Source organism: Paroedura picta, chromosome 11, assembly GCF_049243985.1.
Source record: "Paroedura picta isolate Pp20150507F chromosome 11, Ppicta_v3.0, whole genome shotgun sequence".
Lineage (NCBI taxonomy): Eukaryota > Metazoa > Chordata > Lepidosauria > Squamata > Gekkonidae > Paroedura > Paroedura picta.
Window position 1 is genome coordinate 40,928,126 of NC_135379.1, and position 20,413 is coordinate 40,948,538.

Below are 20,413 nucleotides of genomic sequence, written 5' to 3' on the forward strand. Positions count from 1 at the left end.
CAAATTAGAAAGGTCATCTATTGATAGACGTCTACTCTTTCTAATTAAAACTTTACATAAAAACACAGCTATCAAAGTCAAATGTACCCCCCAGTCACCTAACAAATATAATTAACCCTGGAAAGGGAGTTAAAAAGGGCTGTATTTTAGCCCCTCTTCTTTTCTACTTTTTCATAAATGATGTAGGTTGTGTTCCGAAGAACAAAAGTTTTCATCCAACAAAAATTGGGGGAACTTCCTTCCTTCATATGAGGATAATACTGGAAGAGAGGAGGATGTTCTTAGCCACTTTGGATCCCCATTGGGGATAAAGGTGGGGTATATATTAACTAATTGATTGAAATTAGAAATGATTGCTCCTTTTGGGGAAAGATTGGTTTTTTCTTATCTTGCAATATGATTAAACCTTGACATCCCAAACTGCATTTCTTGCATTTCATTCCTTTGGTGTCTGCAGCTAACATTTCCCCCCTCTATAAACATCTGCCAGAAATGCCCCTGATGAAACAGACTGTAATCCAACCCCTGTCAGTCTTGGGCACAAGATTCCTTTTTCCGGCCTCGTGCAGCAGTAGCCACAGAGGAACAGCAGAGGGAGCCCTGAGATAAAGGTCTCTTTCCTGCAGCACACGCCATCTTGTGGCGCCCTAATCAGCCTGATCAAAAACGCTCCTCCCTTCATCTCTTTGCAAGTGGTTTTTCGCTTCTACCTTCTTGTGAAGCGCCCAAGATTTTATTTCAACCAAATATTTGCTTTCTTTCTCTTTTGCAGCCTTTTTCGTACATTATCCGTTTGTCCCTCATACATGCCAAACATGAAAGCTCATATACTTTGAATAAAACTTTGTTGGCCTTAAAGGTGCCACTGAACCCAAAACGCGGTCTGCAGATTGGCTCCTTTAGCTTTGCAACAGTCAAACCATAACCCTGGGCCAGATTTAATTAAGACTTATTATGTGAACAGATGGCTTAGGAAGGAGCTCTTTGTTGAATGCACCTAATGCCAGAGAACTTTGATTGTCAAGCTCAAGGGTTCAGTTAGGGAAGCCAACCTCCAGGTGGGACCTAGGGGTCCCCCCAGCATTACAGGTCATCTCCAGCCTACAGAGATCACTTCCATCTTATGGAGTGCATAAGAACACATCTTATGGAGTGCCCCTTGGGATGGAAATTGGTACAGATGTGATGTTCGCAGCCCTGCCCTAGGGAGCGTGCCAGAAGATGTGGGGAGGCTGCCAGCAGAGGAAGCTGAGGCTGCAGCCAAGGTGCCGGTCATGAAACTGGCAGAGGCAGGCCATCTAAAGCCAGCTGGGGCCACTGCATGACCCGCACGAAACCATTCAGGGCTGCTGCAACACCTGGACTGAATCTGTACTTACTTTGTTTATTCCTTTCTCAGTCCCGTTGAATTCTGATTGATTTGAACTTGGGTCTTCCTCTCCCCCCCCCCATTGAAACAGAAAAATGTTCTGCACATGATTAGGGAGGCTCAGAAGGGCAGGGGGGAGGCAAACAGGGCCTCTTTCTTTGTTTTCTTGAAGGGGGAGAGGATTGGAGGAGGTTGTCATCTGGGCAACCTTGGCCAATCAGGGCTTCTCTACTACGGAAGTCCAGCAATCTGCATGATTTCGCATTGGATTCAATCTGATTCTGAAATTATTGAGGGTTATTTCCTCTCTTAAATATCGCAAGGAAAAGGTAGGGTCACTCATGATCAATCATGCTTGTTGCAGAGGGAAAATTAAAACCGGACAAAATCAAAATGGAAATCGCATTCAGTGGAGATGGCAGGGACTGAATCGACCTGGGATTGGAATATAAGCTACGTGCAGCTTACACCCTGATTTCCCAGGCCACTCTCATCCTCTGCAGAGCGGGCCAAGCTGAGGAAGTTCTGCCACTGTGACACCTGCCTTCCCAGGCCTGTTCCATCCTCTGCAGAGCAGGGCAAGCCAGGGAAACTCTCCCGCCACAGTGCCTGGTTTCCCAGGCTGGTCCCATCCACAGAGCATGTCAGGCCTGGGAAGCAGCAGGCACTGTGGCTGCCGGCAGAGCGCTCTGGGACTCCTGCTGTGACAGGTAAGGAACGGGAAGGGGATGGTGGGAGTAAAGGTACAGGAGGAGGGATTGAGGGGGGAGGGACCAGATAGAAAAGCCAAAGAGAGTGGGGGGAAGGTGTGGGAGGAGGGAGGTTGTAGGGGGTGGGACCAGGATCAGGTAGGGACGTGGAGAGGTAGGTGGAAGAGGCAAGAGGGGAGGGGAAGAGAGAGAGAGAGAGTGTGTATGTCTGAGGGGGGAGGAGAGGTAAGGAAGAATTCAAGGGAAAGGTATGGGGGGAGAGATTGAGGGGGGAGGGACCAGGGGGGAGAGGCAAAGGAAGTGTGGGAAGGTGAGGGAAGAGGGGAGTTGTTGGTGGAGGAACCAGGATTGGGTAGGTGGGGACCAGGGACCAGGCAGGGACCTGGAGAGGTAGGTAGAAGAGGCAAGAGGGGTGGGGTGGAGAGTGTGTGTCTGTGTGTGTGTCGCAAAGGGAGGGGGCCAGGATCATGGAGTGCTACAGCAGGTATGTGTCAGACTCACGAGAATTTGTGTTTTTTTTGTTTAAGTACAAATTAACATTTCTATTTTACTGTTCCTGCATCTTGTGAAAGAAAAACAGTAGTTGATTTATTTCTTGTAATAATTTCCTTAGTTCCTTTGAAGCTGAATCATACTGAAATCCATTCCTATGTATTTTCATTGGTTTTGCAGTGTCTTAACTTCTTCTATTCCATTGAAACTGACTCATACAGAAAATGTTTAGCTTTTCCCTATATTTGTCCTTATACAGCTTGGTTTTTCTGTAGTCCTGCTTTGTCCAGAAGAGACAGTTTAAAAGAAAAATATGTCACATATTAAAGAAAACCTTTAAAATTAAATTGATTTCACTGATTTGAATGACTGGTCTGAAGTAGAGTTACACCCTTCTGGTTCCACTGAAGTCAGTAGACTTGAAAAATTTGAACTCCCTTAAGATTGTGCTGTATTAGAATAAATTTACATCAGAGCAAAAACAAAGGGCCAGAAACGAGAAGCATATTCTTTGTTTTCTTGTGATCCCTCTTCTTCGACAGTGTCTATAACTTACCCTTTTTGTAAGAGCCTTTTGTAAAAAATTGTTCAATCTGTTGGGTGATTAATTAGGATCCCATTATTAATCAAAGTTTAATCAAAAGGCAATAAATCAACTGTTCACAGTGCAGTAAAAAACAGCAAGAGTCTGGTTTCACCTTAAAGACTAACTAAATTTGTGGCAGGGTATTGGCTTTGGTGAATCAAGGTTCACTCCTTCAGATTTTTCAGATATCTGAAGTGAACTCATGAAAGTTCCTGCCATGACCTAAATTTTGTTAGCCTTGAAAGTGCTACCAGACTCTTGCTCTTCTCTTCGGCTCCAGACAGACCAGCACAGTGACCCATCTTGATCCGTTCACAATGCAGTACTCAGCAACAGTGAAACAGCTGGAAGCTACCAGACAGCACAGTTTTTGAAGGACAGATGGTGATTGTTGTTGAAGGACAGATTAGTATTAATTTTTGCTGTTAATAGGGTGGATCTTAACAGTCTGCTCAGTTAATAGCCACACTTTCCTCCAACACAGGTGATACACTTCAGGTATGTCCCAGGATTACCCAGGATTACCCGAAATTCTGGTTGGAGACTGCTGGATTAAAATATTGCATGCGAAACCACCCCCAAACGAAGTCGCTATAGATGCCTGCTCAAAGTGAAGGCCATGGATAACACAGGCTTTAATCTTTTATTTGATGCAATAAGTGAATAAATCCCGTGGTGACAAAAACACACTTTGGTCTTATGGAAACAGAAAAAGGGAAAACTTGGATGAATGACGTACTAATCCCCCAATGTGAACATTTCCTGCAACTGCATATTGACGTGAAATTTCATTACCTCTTTTGTTCGTCTCAAAGGAACCACTGAAATGGTACTTGCTTCTGCTACCTCTTTTGCCATCTATGTCTTAGTCATAGACGCAAGATCTGCAGTTTGAACAGAGAGGCTGCCATCGCCTACCTGGGGCAGAGGCGTGCAAGGCTCTTAAGAATGAACGTGACCGATTATCAGTACCCTGACACCACGACCCTCCCATTTTACTCTTATTATGAGGATGACTTTCCAGAATCGAACTGGTGCCAAATGGCTGACGTCTACAGGTTCAGCACTCTGTTCAGCACTGTCTTGTACTCTCTGATCTTTCTTCTCAGCCTGCTGGGAAACAGCCTTGTCTTGTGGATCCTAGTGAAGTACGAAAACCTCGCGTCTTTGACGAATCTCCTCATCGTGAATCTTTGCATCGCCGACTTGGCTTTCTCTTGCACGCTGCCCTTCTGGATTGTCTACTATTACTATGGATGGATTCTTAGCAATTTCCTCTGCAAGGCTGTCAGCGCCATCTTCTCTGTCAGCTACTACTGCGGCATTATCTTTCTCACCGTAATGACCATCTTCCGATACCTGTCCGTGGTAGATCCCCTGTCAACGTTGAGATCGCAAACGAAAAAGGGCGGTGTTCTGGTGAGCTTGGTCATTTGGCTCATCAGTGTGTTGGTCGTGGTCCCTGAAATCATTTTCACTCAAGTCGAAACTAACAGCGGCCAGCAGCAGTGCCTCTTCATAAATCCCAGGTGGAAGTTAGTAGAACTGTGTCAGCAAATAGCTTTCTTTCTGTGCTCGTTTTCTACGATTGCCACTTGTTACATCCGGATGCTGAAGATCCTGCTAGGATCCAGGTCTCAGACGAGGTACAGGACTGTGAGACTCATATTTGCCGTCGTGGTTGTCTTTTTCCTGAGCTGGGCACCGTACAATGTGCTTGGTTTCCTGTTTTTCTTGTCATCCAGGCTGATCATCCAACTAAGCTGTGAGTCCATGAAACAAGTTTTCTTTGCTTACGACATCAGCCGCAAAATTGCCTTCTGCCACTGTTGTCTCAACCCCGTTCTCTATGTCTTTGTAGGGGTGAAATTCAGAAGGCACCTGAAACGCTTGTGCAAGAGTTACCATTCATGCCACAGCAGGATCGAACATTCTGGCCCAAGGGCTCATTCTTTTCACACGGGTCCATATGAGGATGGATCCATGTACTGACGGTAATGCTACTGAACGGAGTAAGTCGCCTGAATTGCACCAGCAGCCTGCAAAAACTCTTTATTTTTCAATCTTTCACTGCAAAGAGCATGAAATGACTTTACTTTGAGCTGGAAGACAGACGTGGATCCTCCGTTTTGCTCAGAGCTCATCCATTTGATTTGTGAAAAAAACATTATCAAGCTAGAAGATTAGCCCCCTTCCCATTTTTTACTTCTAAAAATTTCAGATGCTTGCCAAACTTTGTGTGAAAAAAGTCAGGGGTATCCTGGTTTAAAACAAAATAATTTAATATGGACACGGAGCTTGTTTGTTTTAAACTGATCACATAGCCCTATTCCCTGAAATATTTTAGTTATTAACAATGGAATCCTAAACAGAGACATACCCTTTCTAAACCCACTGACTTCAATGTATTTAGAAAGGTGTAATCCTGTTTAAGATTGCACTGTTATGGATCAAATGACTGATGTAGTCAATTTTTTGATAGCTAACTTTAATTGTATCCATATTTTGTATGGAAAAATATGACAAGCATAATAGTGTTTCTCTGCTGTGTAGACATTAGCAGCTGTGAACGCAGGCTGAAGTTCCTTCAAGTCTTAGAAAAATGAGAGATCAACTAGGGGCACTTGCAGTAGAATAATTGAAACACACATTGTATTAATTATCTGCTTCTGAAAGGCCTGTGGGCCATAATGAAAGTGGATTGAACCTGAAAACCACAATACTAATTTTTCAGAAAGTTCTGGTTCTATGATTCCACAATGGTGTTGCATGTATATAGTTCTTCACAAATCCTGAGACATTGTTTCCTTTTTAAAGCTTTTCTTTTGTCTTATAAATGCTTAGATTATAATAAACTGGTAATTTTAAAATTTCAATTTTTTGTAACATAAAACATAACATAAAAGTTTAAATATATATATACCATCAGCTGGAATAATTAACAAGCATCTGTAGATGGAGCTTGCATTGATTGTTCTGTTCCTAATAAAGTTGCTGAAACTCAAATAATTGCTGTAATCTTTGCAAACGTGTGAGCAGCCTTTTGTGTCTGGGCAGTGGTTGCAGGCAAAACTGCCCTTAATATATTGTCAGACAATAAAAACACCATGGCAGTTGTGTCATTTTGGATTTTGAAGAGCCAGCTTGGTGTAGAGTGCTGACGTCTAATCTGGCAAGCCAGGTTTGATTCTGCACTCCTCCAAATACAACCAGCTGGGTGACCCTGGGTGCTCACCACAGCACTGAGAAAGCTGCTCTGACCAAGCAGTAATATCAGGGCTCTCTCAGCCTCCTCTACCCTCACAGGGTTTCTGTTGTGGGCAGAGTAAAGGGAAGGCTATTATAAGCTGCTTTGAGGCTCCTTCTGGGAGAGAAAAGCACCATATAAGAACCAACTCTTCTTCTTATTCATTAAAGAACAAAACCAGAGATTTTATTATGGTCTTAGATACATTCAGTATTATTTTTCAGTATTAATCTGAAAAAGGCAAACTATTACTCTGAAAAAAGCAAACTAAATGTATTGTTTTATAGCTCTTCACATCCACAGAAACATTACCAGTAGATCAGTCAAACAATATTTTGAATGCTTTGTAAGACTATACCTAGAGGAATATATATATACATATCTATAATGAAGAAGTAATAAGAGAGCACATGTAGCTTCCTTGTATTGGTCTATGAAGATTAGTATTGTCTATACTGTCCTGCAATGGCTCTCAGTATCTCCAGATGAGGTTAGTTCTAGCACAAGGGTTAGAAGAAGAAGACTTGGTTCTTATATCAAGGCCAGTCACACACTACCTCACAGGCTTGTTGTGAAGATAAAATGGAGATGAGGAGAATGATAAAAGCTGCTTTGTGGCCCCCTGGGGAGAAAGGAAGGGTATCAATTCAGTTAAACAAATAAAGAATGCAAAAATGGCCTTCTACAAGATCCATTCCACTGGAGGTGACAGAGATTGAACCTGGAACCTTCAATTTACCATTCACCTCTGAAAACCTGCTTGTAACAATAGGCACAGGGCCCCTGTCTCCACTCTTTGGCCTTGTTTATGTGCATTTACGCCTTCACCTCTTAAATGCATTTTCCTGTAGATCCATTGACTGTTACCTAACTAACTTCTGAACGAGTCCAGCAGACAGTATCCAAACCAGCTGATGATCATGGTCATCAGTTGCTGGTGTGGTGTAGCTCGTGTGAGCACAGGAGTGTCATGGACCAGATCCCCAATGTTGATATCGTAGGTACTGGTATATTTATATGGATGTGGCTAGGTTGTAATAAGAATAACATAGCAATACATCAAGTCCAACAATAAAAGGGTTCCTTTTACAGTTTATCACACTACGCTTGGGAATGTGCTTGTAGGCAAGCAAACCATATGGGAAGCCTTTTTATTAGCCAGTTTGGTGTAGTGGCTAGGAGTGCAGACTTCTAATCTGGCAAGCTGGGTTTGATTCCGCGCTCCCCCACATGCAGCCTGCTGGGTGACCTTGGGCTCGCCACGGCACTGATAAAGCTGTACTGACCGAGCAAGAATATCAGGGCTCTCTCAGCCTCACCTCCCTCACAGGGTGTCTGTCTGTTGTGGGGAGAGGAAAGGGAAGGTGAATGTAAGCTACTTTGAGACTCCTTCGGGTAGAGAAAAGCGGCATGTAAGAATTATTATTATTATTATTATTATTATTATTATTATTATTATTATTATTATTATTATTATTACACCTATAACCATCAGCCACAAGTGTGCCAAGATGAAGGAGACAGAAGGATGACAATCATGGATAGTGACCATGCACTTTCAATGAGCTTTTACAGTTGGATTTTCCTGTACAAAATAGGAAACTCTGCCTCTAAAATGCATTGAAAGCACATTATCGAATGTATTTGGAATGAGGGTCCAAATGGTGAGAAATCCCAGGCTCAGCACTGCTGAGGGTTAGCTGTCTTTGGAAGAGGGAATACTAGAGACTTGTGACATTTTGTTTACAAATATACAAGTCCAGCAAAGGCTGTGAGGCACTCAGACATAACAGTTCTGCATCAGAAAGAGAGAGAGAGAGAAAGATCCTTCAGCTTTAGCCATCTCATACTTGTCTATGTCTGCCATTTGCTTGTGGGAAAACAGGTTTCAGAAAGAGCAGGGGAGAAACGTTGAAAAGCTGGAACAGCAAAGGATGGCTAAGATAGCTGTGTGGATATGAAGGGGGGAAATGAGTAATAAAGGAAATAACATTGCAACATTAAGAGTTTCTGGAAAATGCCTGTCTCAGCTTAAATCCTTGTTTATTTATTTTTATTTATTTATTATATTTATATTCCGCCCTCCCTGGAGGCTTAAAGAGGCCATCGCCTCTTAGATTCTTGAACAGAGATATGAACATTAATACCCACAGTGACAAATCCTTTCATAGCAAACCCACAATAGCACTTTTTTAGCCGTGGGTCAGACGTAGATCATAGTAACAGTAAACAAGGGTGTTCTAGCTCTATCAAGACTATCAAGATTTTTATTCCCACGGATACTTTCATGGACTAAAGCAAATCTTTGTCAGATGCATGTTAGCAAGTAGCTGTTCCATTTTCTGCTGAGCTGCCAATTGAAACTCGGGCCCCAATGGAACGATTCAAGTTCCACAGGGCTTGTGCAGCAGCGCTCTTCCACCAGGCCTTCCGTCGAGGCCGGAGCAAGCTAATATAGCCAATGAAATCTACCTTTCTCCATTAATCTCCAGGTTATTCCCTCCACTAAACTAGAAACTGCATCATGTTTTATATTGTCCGTCAAGTGGACTAGAAGGTGTAATGACCAATTGGACCTATTATGCACGGCAGCTACGCCGGGCTGCTGCCGTTCCGTTGTGAAGGGGCAAAAAGCCCCGCGATTCCCCACGTATGCATGGGGGAGGGGCTCCCCCAGCACACACTGACTGCCCCAACGCAACGGCCCCACGCATATAACATGGGGCCAGAAGCACCGGGGACAGTCCACAGCTGTGGCAGCAGGTGGGATCAGGGGTATGGGGCCCCCGCTGCACGATGGTGGGGGGCAGCATGCTGCTCTCCCACCATGGTGGGGGTGGGAGGGATGCCCCTGTCAGCTCCGCTTCAGGCAACTTTGTGTATGTTCTTTAAGTACAAATGTCCTAATCCCAGGACATTTGTATTTAAAGAACACACACAAAGTTGCCTGAAGCTTTTCTTTGATCAGCTTAGCCCCACTAGGTTTCATCCTTGTTTATCCCCTACTGGATCTGGTCCTTTCTTGGAGGTCTCCAGTCCAGACATCCCTGTCCCGTGATTTGGGCATTGGGAAGGATGAACACAAAAGCTGCTTATGGTCAGACTAGGGTCTATCAAAGTCAGCATTGTCTATTTTGCCTAGCAGTGTCTCCCCAGACAGGGGTATGTCATCATCTTCTACTTGATCCTTTCAATTGGAGATGGTGGGTATTGAACTTGGGATCTTTTTGCACATAAATGGCTTCACCATTGAGGCATATCCTCTCTCCACAGCCCACCCAAGTCTGTTACAAGGATCCATCTTTGCTTTTCAGACAAATGAGAAACACTGGCAGGGGCTCATGGGAATTGTAGTCCATGGACATCTGGAGGACCACAGGTTGACTACCCCTGATGTAGAGCACCCCCCTCTTGAGGAACACCCCAATGGCTTCTTTGAGTTGGCGGGGCATTTTGTAAGGAGCCAGAGCCATGGTTAGCTTTAGAAGATGGTAGGGTTGCTGGGTGGCCACTTCAACAAGGTGGCTCAGATGCTAAGAAGCCTGAGGCTGATGGGGCCTACTGTGAAGTGCTGAATGAGTTTAAATATGTGAAGGAGCAGAGCACCAGATGCTTAAAGAATAAATAGCTTTACTGAGAATAATAGATTCACGAGCCACTGTGGTTGTCTACGTGCCTGTGCTTTACTTGGAACGGTGTTAGTAATGTTACTGCACAACAGAAAACGAGAAGTCATTTACAAACAAGTGAGCCTGCCCAGACAAAGTGAAAACAGATTGCAGGAAGTGTTCGAGGGGAGTTCTTGCTTTTATTATACACAATGAAAACACAACAAAGCAAAAGGTGGAAATGAAAGCAAATATAACTTATCCTATTAGCACTTCTACTTAATGGACCCAGAAGCTTTGGCTTGTTCCTTAGAGCTGGATAAAAAGAAACTCTGGGTCATCAAGTCCAAATTGTGGACCAACATTGTACTGTTTCCTTGGGGAGCACTAATGAGGCCTGATCATGTTACATCATCCGCAGGTCCTTCTGGTCTATTCCAGATCTTGTCAATCAGATGCGAACTTCAAGTCCCATACTTACAGCCCAGTTCCCAGGTATTCTAGCCCCCAGCTTGGAACAGGACCTTATGACATGTAGGGAGAGAAAGCAATTTTTCTCACCTAAAACTGCCCCAGGAGCCTATACTTGCCAGGCTAAGGAAAGTGATTGTATTGATCTACATTCAAGATTCCCCATCAAGGCTGCCATCTCCTGGGGCCTGGCATGCTCCCATAATGATAACTGATCTTCAGAATATAAGGATGGAGTCACATCCTTGCAGAATATAGACTATGGCATCACATCCTTGCCAAGCTCCTTCCTTTCCGCAATCTCTATCCTTCCTGGAATCTCCACCTCCAGCCCAACATTGGGCCAAGGACGGTGAAAACTCTTGGACTGGCCCTACCCAATAGGATCAATAGTTCCGGGGGGGGGCATATCAAATCAAGCCTCTTTCACTGTGTGCCATGGTCCCAAACCTAGAACTCACAGTGCATCTCTATTCAACAGGACCTGGATAATCTGAGGAAGACACATGTGTGATTAGGCATCAGATCTGAAAGACTGCTGATATTCCGGGTCAGATATTACAGGTAGGGGTTAGTAACTTTCTCTCCAAGGTTTCTGCATTTTAACTAAAAATTGTTCTGTGAAGCAGCAAAGGTTTTACCATTCTTGATTCAGCTGTTTTCCCACTCAAAGTAGGCTCCAGCTGCTGCTCTGCCTTCCAGTCTCTTCCCCTGGTGCTGAAATAACAGATTGTTGAAGGGTAAAAATAGCAAGAGAGGAGAGGCCTAAGTTCCTCCATTGTACGCACTGTTTCTCTATTTAAATGTACTGCTTCTCAACACTGCTGTTGTTTAAAAGGAAAAAATATATGCGGGATAAATGGGGAAGTTTAACACCATCGCATACCATTTCTAATTTGACTCTGAGCTTTAAGACTGAATTGTAATCCATAGAATGGAGCAGATGGGGGCACCCTCTTTCAGAACCCCTGCACCTGGACTCCGTAGTCCAATCATTGTGAAAGCCAGAGGGGGGTGGGGTTAGGGAAGAGCCTCCTGGAGCTACCCTGAAAGTTTGGAGGCTGTAACTGTAACCCCCACCCCCCAGGCACCGGGAAATGCGGGAATGCAAGACTTCCCATTAAAGTCAATGGCGCCATTGACTTTAATGGGCACTGAAGCCGAATCGGTCCGGATGGGGCCCCTGGTGCACAAGTTTAACCTACACCAAGCCAAACTACTAGCACCCTACTTGGCCCCAGAATACCTAGTCCCAGTGATCCACATGATGGTCACCTCCAGGCTATACTTCTTCAACTAGCTCTACACAGGCCTACCCTTAACTTTGATCTGGAAACTGCAACTGGTCCAGAATGCAGCAGCCAGGGTCTTCACAGTGCCCATCCTCCAACAACTGTGCTGGCTACCAGTCGGATTCTGGATCAAGCTTAAGGTCTTAGTAATTACCTCCAAGGCCATACGCAGTCTGGGCCCAGTGTATCTGAAAGGCCACCTCTCTGCCTACGTCTCTCAAAGAGCTCTGCAGGGCCCCAAACCTCCTTCCCTTGAACCCATGCGATGGATCTGACCAATCATGGGCCTGTTCGATTGTTCATTGTTATTATTACTGTTACCTTTCATTCATTAAAATCAGTGAGTTTGATGTATTGTTCAGTTATGTTCTATGTAAACCGCCCTGAGCCTTAGGGGGGCAGGAGGCAGTATACAAATGTAATAATAAATAAATATATAAAATAAAGCAAGACAGCAAACAGCACTTTTTGTTAATTATTAACAAAGAAAGGGCAAGTTTATTTGATGTCTTACCAGGAAGATGGACAGCTTTGTTTACCAGCCGCTATTCCTATGCTTTTACAGCTGTTTGACCTATGATAATGCTTTAAACCATGCATGGAAAGTACCACCTTTCAATTTCTGCAGTAAACCTTGCTGTTAAAAACACGGAAATAGACCTGCTCATTTTTTCCTGGTCAACTGGTAATTCCAAGAATCAAACTAGGCTTAGTAGCATCCATGGGTCTAATCTGGGTCCGGCTTATCTGCAGGACCGCTTATCTGCCTATGCCCTCCGCAGGGCTCTTCGCTCTGTGGGTATGAATTTACTGGTGTTCCTGGACCCACAGGACGTACGCCTGGCCTCGACCAGGGCTTTTTCAGCTGTGGCCCCAACCTGATGGAACGAGCTCCCGGAAGAGCTACGGGCCCTGCAGGATTTGTCAACTTTCCGCAGGGCCTGCAAGACGGAGCTCTTCCGCCAGGCATATGGTTGAGGCCAGGTTGAGGTCCCGACATTGTCAGCTATGGATCTCTAGCTGAAACCAACTAAGTCCCTTGCTCCCAGATAGAGAGTGGACAGGAGGAGAGGAGTGGGTTATTTGCTGGATGGGAGGAGGGAAGTGGGTTATATATTTATTATCTGCCACCGTGATATTGTGTTTTAATTATGTTTTAAGGGGTTTTATGGGATTTTATTGTTTTATGAATTCTGTAAACCACCACGAGACATTTGAGAGTGGTGGTATATAAATATAAAATAAAATAAAAAGATAAGATAAAATAAATAATCTATGCCTCATCCAGTGCCACCATTATGAGTCTATCAAAATGAGACTTCCACCAGTCTCAAATATCTGAATTAAAAAAAATTAAATGACAGGGGAAAACTTTTTAAGAGGTGTGAGGAGCTGTGGTGCCTGCAATTTCTTTGCTACACGTGCTTCTCTGGCAGCTACTTTACAAGCTCTGAAAGTGCAGGGAGGGGAGACCAATGGTGAGTCGTGTGCCACCAGTTAAGCCCAGCAACAAGTGCAGCTGCCATGGCTAATGTGAGTGTACACAAACACACAGAGAACAAGCACTCCCTCCCATCTCAGAGTCCCCGCAGCTCCCCTATTCATTCCACTCCCCCATCTGTCTCCAGGGTAGTCAAACGGTGGCCCTCCAGAACGCTGGCAGGGGCTCGTGGGAATTGTAGTCCATGGACATCTGGAGGGCTGCAGTTTGACCACCTATGGTCTAGAGCAGGGCTAGTCAACCTGTGGCCCTCCAGATGTTCATGGACTACAAGTCCCAGGAGCCCCTGCCAGCATTTGCTGGGAATTGTAGTCCATGAACATCTGGAGGACCACAGGTTGCCTAGCCCTGGTCTAGAGGATGTGTATATTCACAGCTTCTTGGCAAGAGATCTACCCTCTTTTCCCTTCTCTTTCTCTGCCCTCATGCCTATGGGTGCATGTAGATCTGGCATTACTTTGCACCGTTGTGCCTTGGGTGGATTTTAATTAATGTTTTAATGCTAGTCTTGCTCTGTTTACTTAAAAACTTAAACTATGGGGAAATTATTTCAAAAAGGTGTTTGTGTGGCAAAGGATAGGGAGGCAACTTATCTCCATGTTTCACAGTGGCTGATAACACAGCAGAGAATCCCCTACAGTTTGGCAGTAAGGTTGGGCAACTGATGTAGTCAGTTTCAAACGGTTTTGTCAGTTTCAAGACTTTTGTTGGCCTTCCTTCCCTTTCATTCAAGGAACTGAGCCAGGAGGATGCTACTGTGTAGCTGCAATAGGGCAATCGCATATAAGTTAAAATAAACTTTGAACACCCCCCCCCCCCTCACATCACAAGAGGCATTCCCATCCCAATTAAGAAAACTCTGATTTTTGGTTGTAACTGCACTGGAGGAAAAAAGGCAGGCACAGAATCCAAAGTCACGCTTAAAGGCTTGAGTGCTCAGAAAATCTGCCTAAATAGACCAAAGACTAGACAAAGACTCCATGGTAATTGGAAGCTTTTTAAACACTGTAACTTATAAGTTCAAGAAAAAGAACAGCCAGGGCATGCACAGACTTGAGAGACGGGGGACTACATGTTTGCTCCTTCCTTTTGTATCCCTTGCTCAGTCCATTGCTATGCACAGAGTATGTGTATGGAATTTTTTTACTTCTAACAAATTCTTCATTATTTTCAGAAGTAAAATGTTGGACTACATGACCTTGGAAGGGCAGGTAGTTGTGAGTCCTTGCCTTGTGCAGAGGGTTTGACTAGATGACCCTGGAGGTCCCTTCCAACTCTCCCATTCTAGGATTCTATGTCTCTGCTGACTGCAGGGTTAAGGCAAACAATGGTCGGGATGACTCACGGCGGACGCAGGCCGCTAGGAACCCTGGGAGTTGTAGGAAAAGTACCTCGAGCCTTCCCCTGGCTAATGGCTGCCTGACGTTGGAGGTAAGGGACTTAATTTTTCCCGGGGGATGGGGGGCTGTTGGTGGTCTTCCCCTCCTCCCCGGCGTCCTTTCCAAAACCAGGCGGGGGTCCCCTCCCTGGAAAGCGGCTGCCGAGGGCAGATCCGTCCCCAGCAGAGAAAGAGTCCCGAGCAAAGGGAAAGTAACTTTGCGCACTTGTTGCTTCTCTTCCCCCGGCGGGTTTCTGAGAGCGATTCGCAGCCAGCCTGGAGAGGTTGGCATCGGGAGGCATTTGTGGGTCGCCCTTCCTGCTGAGCGTCGCCCGCTTGGGGAGGTGGCCCGGCAGAGGAGGCGGCTTCGGCAGCTGGGCGCCTGGCCGTTTTCGCCAGGGAGTCCTGGTTTGGGGGGTTTGCTTTGGACCCTCACCCTCCCTGGGAAGCGACCCGATGCGCTCCGTAGGGAAAGGGCAAGCAGCCCGGAGAGAGCCGCTCGCTGCCTTTGGGGCGGCTGGCCAAAAAGGAAAAGGGGGAAAGCGAAGTTTTGGGGTCTGGGGGGGGGGGGGGGGGAAGAGAGAGTCAAGAGGGATAGGACAGGTGTTCCTGCCCCGCACCCTAACCCGCATCTTCTTTTTGTTGTTGAAAGTGAGTGTTTTCAGTTGCAAGGAAGTTGGCGTGCTTGTTTGTTTTAATTTTGTCTGCTTGTTTGTTTTTATTTTGTCGTTAGCCTTCTATCCCGCCCTTCCCCAAAGGCTCAGAGTGGGTCGCAAAATGTAAACAAGCGTTCAATTTGGATTTTTTAAAACCAAAAGCAATAAATATAAAATCTTAACTTCAAAATATATATTCAGTAATATGATACTTCCTGTCTGCTGCAGTTTGCAAGAAAGGGTTTTTTTTTTCCTTCCCAGTTTGGCTTACTGCCGGAGCCCAGACATGTTTACTCAAAAGTAAGCCCTATTGTGGTCAAGGACACTTCCCCATGTAGAATTGCTGCCGAGTCCTTTGGAAAATGTCTCTCCCATCACTGGCCGGCTGCCTCCTCCTTGGCTCTGTCGTGCCGCCTTGCATATCCTGTTACTGCAACCAGGCAACTTTGGCTTGAGCTGCCCCTCTCGCTGCAGGCCCGCCAGGAGAAAGGCCTGTCAGAGGCTCCCAAAGTGCCGAACAGTGCCGAGATGCAGATACCTCGAAAAGCCTTCATTTGAGGGAGCCCCAAAGTTGCTTTCTCGATCATTTTGTTGGAGGGGACTCGGATCAATGGCCAGCCAACCTCAACCGGTCTTTCCGCCGCCTCAGACGTTTTAATGCTGACATGTCAACAGTCATCATTTTCCTAATCCCTCAGGCCTAGTTTCCAGCAGGCAAGAGTGTGGGGTGATGTTCTACCCCCAGTGAAGTTATGGGGGAAAGCAATGTGTCTCTATCAAGTCCTACCAATTTTGTTCTTATGATTCATGTCTGACACGCAGAGGCAAAGGCAGTCATTTTTGTGGATTTTATAAAGTTTCCATCTGGTATAATGTCGCTTTTTATTGCCTTTCATAACCATGTTTGTCCATAGCAGTGCAATTATATGGGGCCCATTGGCAGCTTAAAGACTAAGGACACTGGATTTCTATGAGTTTTGTGAGTCAGAGCTTACTGCACTCAGTAAGACACTAATGGAGTACAAAAGCTTATCCTGGAATAAATTGTGTTAGTCTAAGATGCGCCTGAAGGCTTGCTTTGGGTTGCTTTTTACCACACATCCCTGTGAAGGTCCCTCTTCTAAATGACAGATGGGGTGGGATTTGGCCGGAGATCGGATAAGATTGAGCAAGTGGGTTGATTCTCCTCAGTCTGAGCAACGCTTGAGGCCCAGGTCTTCCGACTATTTAATTTGGGCTTCTGTTAAAAGGTAAAGGTAAAGGTATCCCCTGTGCAAGCACCGAGTCATGTCTGACCCTTGGGGTGACGCCCTCTAGCGTTTTCATGGCAAGAATCAATACGGGGTGGTTTGCCAGTGCCTTCCCCAGTCATGACCATTTACCCCCCAGCAAGCTGGGTACTCATTTTACCGACCTCGGAAGGATGGAAGGCTGAGTCAACCTTGAGCCGGCTGCTGGGATTGAACTCCCAGCCTTATGGGCAAAGCTTTCAGACGGCTGCCTTACCACTCTGCGCCACAAGAGGCTCTTTTGGGCTTCTGTTACTACTCCTCATTTTCAGATTCTCAACTTTCCTTTGCTGTTACAAAGGAAAAATCAAGAATTCTAGACATATGGGATGATGATGATGATGACTGATAGATTGATAAAACACCCAGAAAGCCAGCCAGCCAGCCAACTTCTGTGGCAGAGTAGGAATTTAAATGTGGGCCTCACAGATACTAGTTGGACACTCTTAACATCTGGGGCGGGGCTCATACCAAATAAGTGCTTGCTAAGGGCTTAGTCTGCATAGAGCTTAGAGGTCTGTAGAAGTCCTTTGAATTTAATCCTACTTTTTCCAAATGCAAGTGGAGCAGAGAATTATCATCATAGTTCGGTACTCCGCTTGTACGGGACATGTCAGGCGATCTTAGCAGACATTTGAGGAAATTGCTACACTGTCCACCAAATGAACTGGACAATCTTGGTGCTAATGCCTTCTCAGTTCTTTTTTCTATATACTAGCATGTCTGAGAAGCCCCTCCAGTGGCTTGTGTATGCCATGGGAAGATGCTCTGCAAAATGACAGCATCAACTTATGAATCAGTTTTGGACAGAAGTTATTAAAACGGTGCAAAGGAAGTTATATAGGTTGTGGTTGTTGTGTTTTTCCTTCCTCCACAAAACAAAAAAAAGAGGAGAGTTTACAGTATGACTGAAATCTGCGGTAAACCTTTGATCTGCAGTCAACTTTTGATCTGTGGAAAAAGTTAAGATCCTCTTTTTTTGGAGCAATTTCTAAGGTAGAAAAGGTGAGGGGAAATGGTTGTGACCTTTCACACAGCTGTTTTTTGGGGGAAATGATCCGATTGAACACTTACTGTCTTTCCTAGACTATACCGCATAAAAGATTACTTGATACCTTACAATTCTGTTCCGTTACAGATGATATCTATATATCTTGCAGTTGGAATATCATGTTGTAACCAGAAATGCTCTGGGGGCAAGTTTATTCTTTGATTGTTTAGGGACTTTGTGTGACTTGCATCCCTGAAATAATACCAATTTAATTTTGTTTGTGAGCAAAGCTGTGGGTCATATATAACTTTAGGTCTGTCAGTCATCAGATTGTTGCTGTTATTTATTAATTGTATAACATTTTCCAATTTTACAAAGTGCTGGTCAATTCAAAAACCACTTGGTGGCTGTCAGACAAGGTGTCAGCAGGGGCCATGGGTACCACTTGGGAACCCCTGATTGAATGAATCACTCTGACTCTTTCAGGATCTACTTTCAGGGGGGTAGCTGTGGTTCGTCTCATTCGAAGAGCTAGACTTGAGCCCAGTAGCTCCTCTGAGACCATCAAGAGTTTTTGAGGTAGGCTTTCAAAAGTCAAAACTCCCTTCGTCAAGGGAGTTTGACTGATGAAAAGCCTATAGCTGCCAAATCTTGTGGGTTTCAAAGGTGCCACTGAACCTGAACCTAGCTTTTTCAAGAGCGAGTTCTCCAAATTGGTTTCACACAGTCGGTGGGAACACATGTTAATTCATAAACCAGTCAGGATTTCTTTAAAGAACAAAAAAATGATGTTGCCAACAACTATTTTAACTCATTGTCCAGTTATGAGCAGTGTACACTGATTGATATTGCTTGTTAACAGGTTTGTTTGTTTAAAGCCTGATCTTCCAGCCCCACTAAGAGGAAGGGTGCTGTTCCATTGAATGCATTGTTGTCGGCCAGCCAGTATCCTTTCCTCAGTCAGTAGCAGCTCCTACAACATGTCCTGCTTTTGAAGAGCAGTAAGCTTACATGTCAACAGATGAATCTGTCTTCTGCTGAATCAGACCATTGGTCCATCAAAGTTGGCATTAGGGTCGGGCACTTTGGCGTCTGAAGCAACCATTCGGGCCTGAAGCAGCCAGCACCGTGGGGGAGGGGAGGTGCTCCTGCATGCGTGTGCTGGCCAGTGTGCCAGCGCCTCCCCTCCCTCCCTCCCGCGCCGTGGGACTGGCTGCTTCGGGCTCGAACGGCCGCTTCGGACGCCGAAGCGCCCAATCCTAGTTGGCACTGTCTATTAGCCTGGCAGTGGCTCTCCTGCATCTCAGACAGAGGTCTTTCCCATCATCTGTTAAAACTGTGAACATGGGACCTTCTGCGTGTCAAGCAGATGTTCTTCCATAGCTCCCTCCTACTCACCACCAACGAAAAATAATCCACTGCTTTATAGCACCTCTACCACTCTCTAGTTTGGCCACTGGTAAACTCCCTAACAACTTTACAAGGGAAGCAGAAGAAGTGCCAATGATCAGGCAGGAGTGGCACTCTTCCATGGTTGGGAACCTATTTCCTCGCTTTTTTGTGTGGAAAGGAAAGTGGCCCTTCAGTTCCATGTTCCTTCATTCTATGATATTGTCTATTTGGGGTGCTACAGCACAGAGAGAAGTTGAAACCTTGCTTCTGGCAGATGGTGCCATTTCTTCCAGCTCCCCATTATGAGGAAGGAACTATGGTTCAGTGGTAGGGCATCAGCTTGGCATGCAGAAGGTCCCAGGTTCAATCCCCAGCATCTCCAGTAAGGATAAGTTAGTAGGTGATATGAAAGCCCTCAACCTGAGATGTATAGACAAACTGATTTTGGTCTGATTCAGTGTAAGGCAGCTTCGTGTGTTCATGTGTGTTCATTCATCTACAGGGAAGAGCCTGTAACTCAGTGGTAGAGCATCTGCCTTGCACACAGAAGGTCCCTCCCAGGTCCAGTCCCCAGCATCTCTAGTTTAAAAATAGGAACAGGTGGCCAGTGATATGAAAGACTTCTGCCTGGGTCTTATGTGAACCTTCCCAACCACTGCAGTCATCTTAGGGGCCCTTCTTTGGGTGCCTTTGCCATCCGAGGCTAAATATACCAGCAACCTGAGAAAGGGCTTTCTTAGTAATGGCACCAAAAGTTTAGAATTCTCTCCCTGGGGAGATCCATCTCTCTCCCTCCTTCTCCCAATGTGTGAAGACTGAGTTGTTTTGTCTGGCATTCCCTCACTGAATCTCCTTTTGCTGTATACTTCTTAACTGTGCCTGTGTTTTGTTTAACTCTTGCTTTTAATTGTTTTTATGGTATGCATTTTAATGGTATTCATTCATGATATTTCTATACCGCCCTCCCTTCGCAGCTCAGGGCGGTTTACGGAAAACTTAAGATGGCAAAAAATATGGCTCGGCAATAGCAGCAGGATAACAGCAGTAGTAACAGTAACGTTTGGTGATAATTATTTTTTTCTTAATTAAAATGTCAACAGCATCATTAACAGTTAACTGGATCCCATGGGTTGATCAGTCCGGGGTTGCCCTTTTGTTTCCTCCATTGGCACATCTGTGTGAGGGGAGGTGCTGCTCCTGTTTGGACCTGTTTGGACCTCAACCCACTGCATGGTGTAAGAACTCCATTTTGCAGGCCCTGCAGAACTATGGTAGCTCCAACAGGCCCCGATTTCTCCTGGGAACTCATTCCACCAAGTGGGAGCCAGGATGGAGAAGGCTCTGGCCCAGGTATAGGTCAAGCATGCTTCCTTGGGGCCAGGGATCACCAGCCGGTTGGAGGTGGCAGACCGTGGATCTCTTAGTGGGGTC

The 20,413-nt window shown here is 45.3% G+C and overlaps 2 protein-coding genes across 4 annotated transcripts in view; both read left to right on the forward strand.

Moving 5' to 3' along the window:
* Window positions 1-3,981: 3,981 nt before the first annotated feature.
* XCR1 (X-C motif chemokine receptor 1) lies at window positions 3,982-6,149 on the forward strand. Of its 2 annotated transcripts, XM_077303224.1 has the most exons (2): window positions 3,982-4,922; window positions 5,019-6,149. In XM_077303224.1, exons 1-2 carry the CDS (start codon window positions 4,106-4,108, stop codon window positions 5,147-5,149), a joined length of 948 nt encoding a protein of 315 aa, XP_077159339.1. In that variant the 5' UTR covers window positions 3,982-4,105; the 3' UTR covers window positions 5,150-6,149. The 2 variants fall into 2 exon arrangements, with proteins under 2 accessions (XP_077159339.1, XP_077159338.1); XM_077303223.1 differs by having other exon boundaries at window positions 3,982-6,149.
* Window positions 6,150-14,597: 8,448 nt separating this feature from the next.
* FYCO1 (FYVE and coiled-coil domain autophagy adaptor 1) overlaps window positions 14,598-20,413 on the forward strand; it is a 54,187-nt gene continuing 48,371 nt past the window's right edge. For both annotated transcript variants that reach the window (XM_077304506.1, XM_077304508.1), the window contains exon 1: window positions 14,598-14,707. The gene's annotated coding sequence lies outside the window, so the exon portion shown is untranslated. The remainder of the gene's footprint in view (window positions 14,708-20,413) is intronic.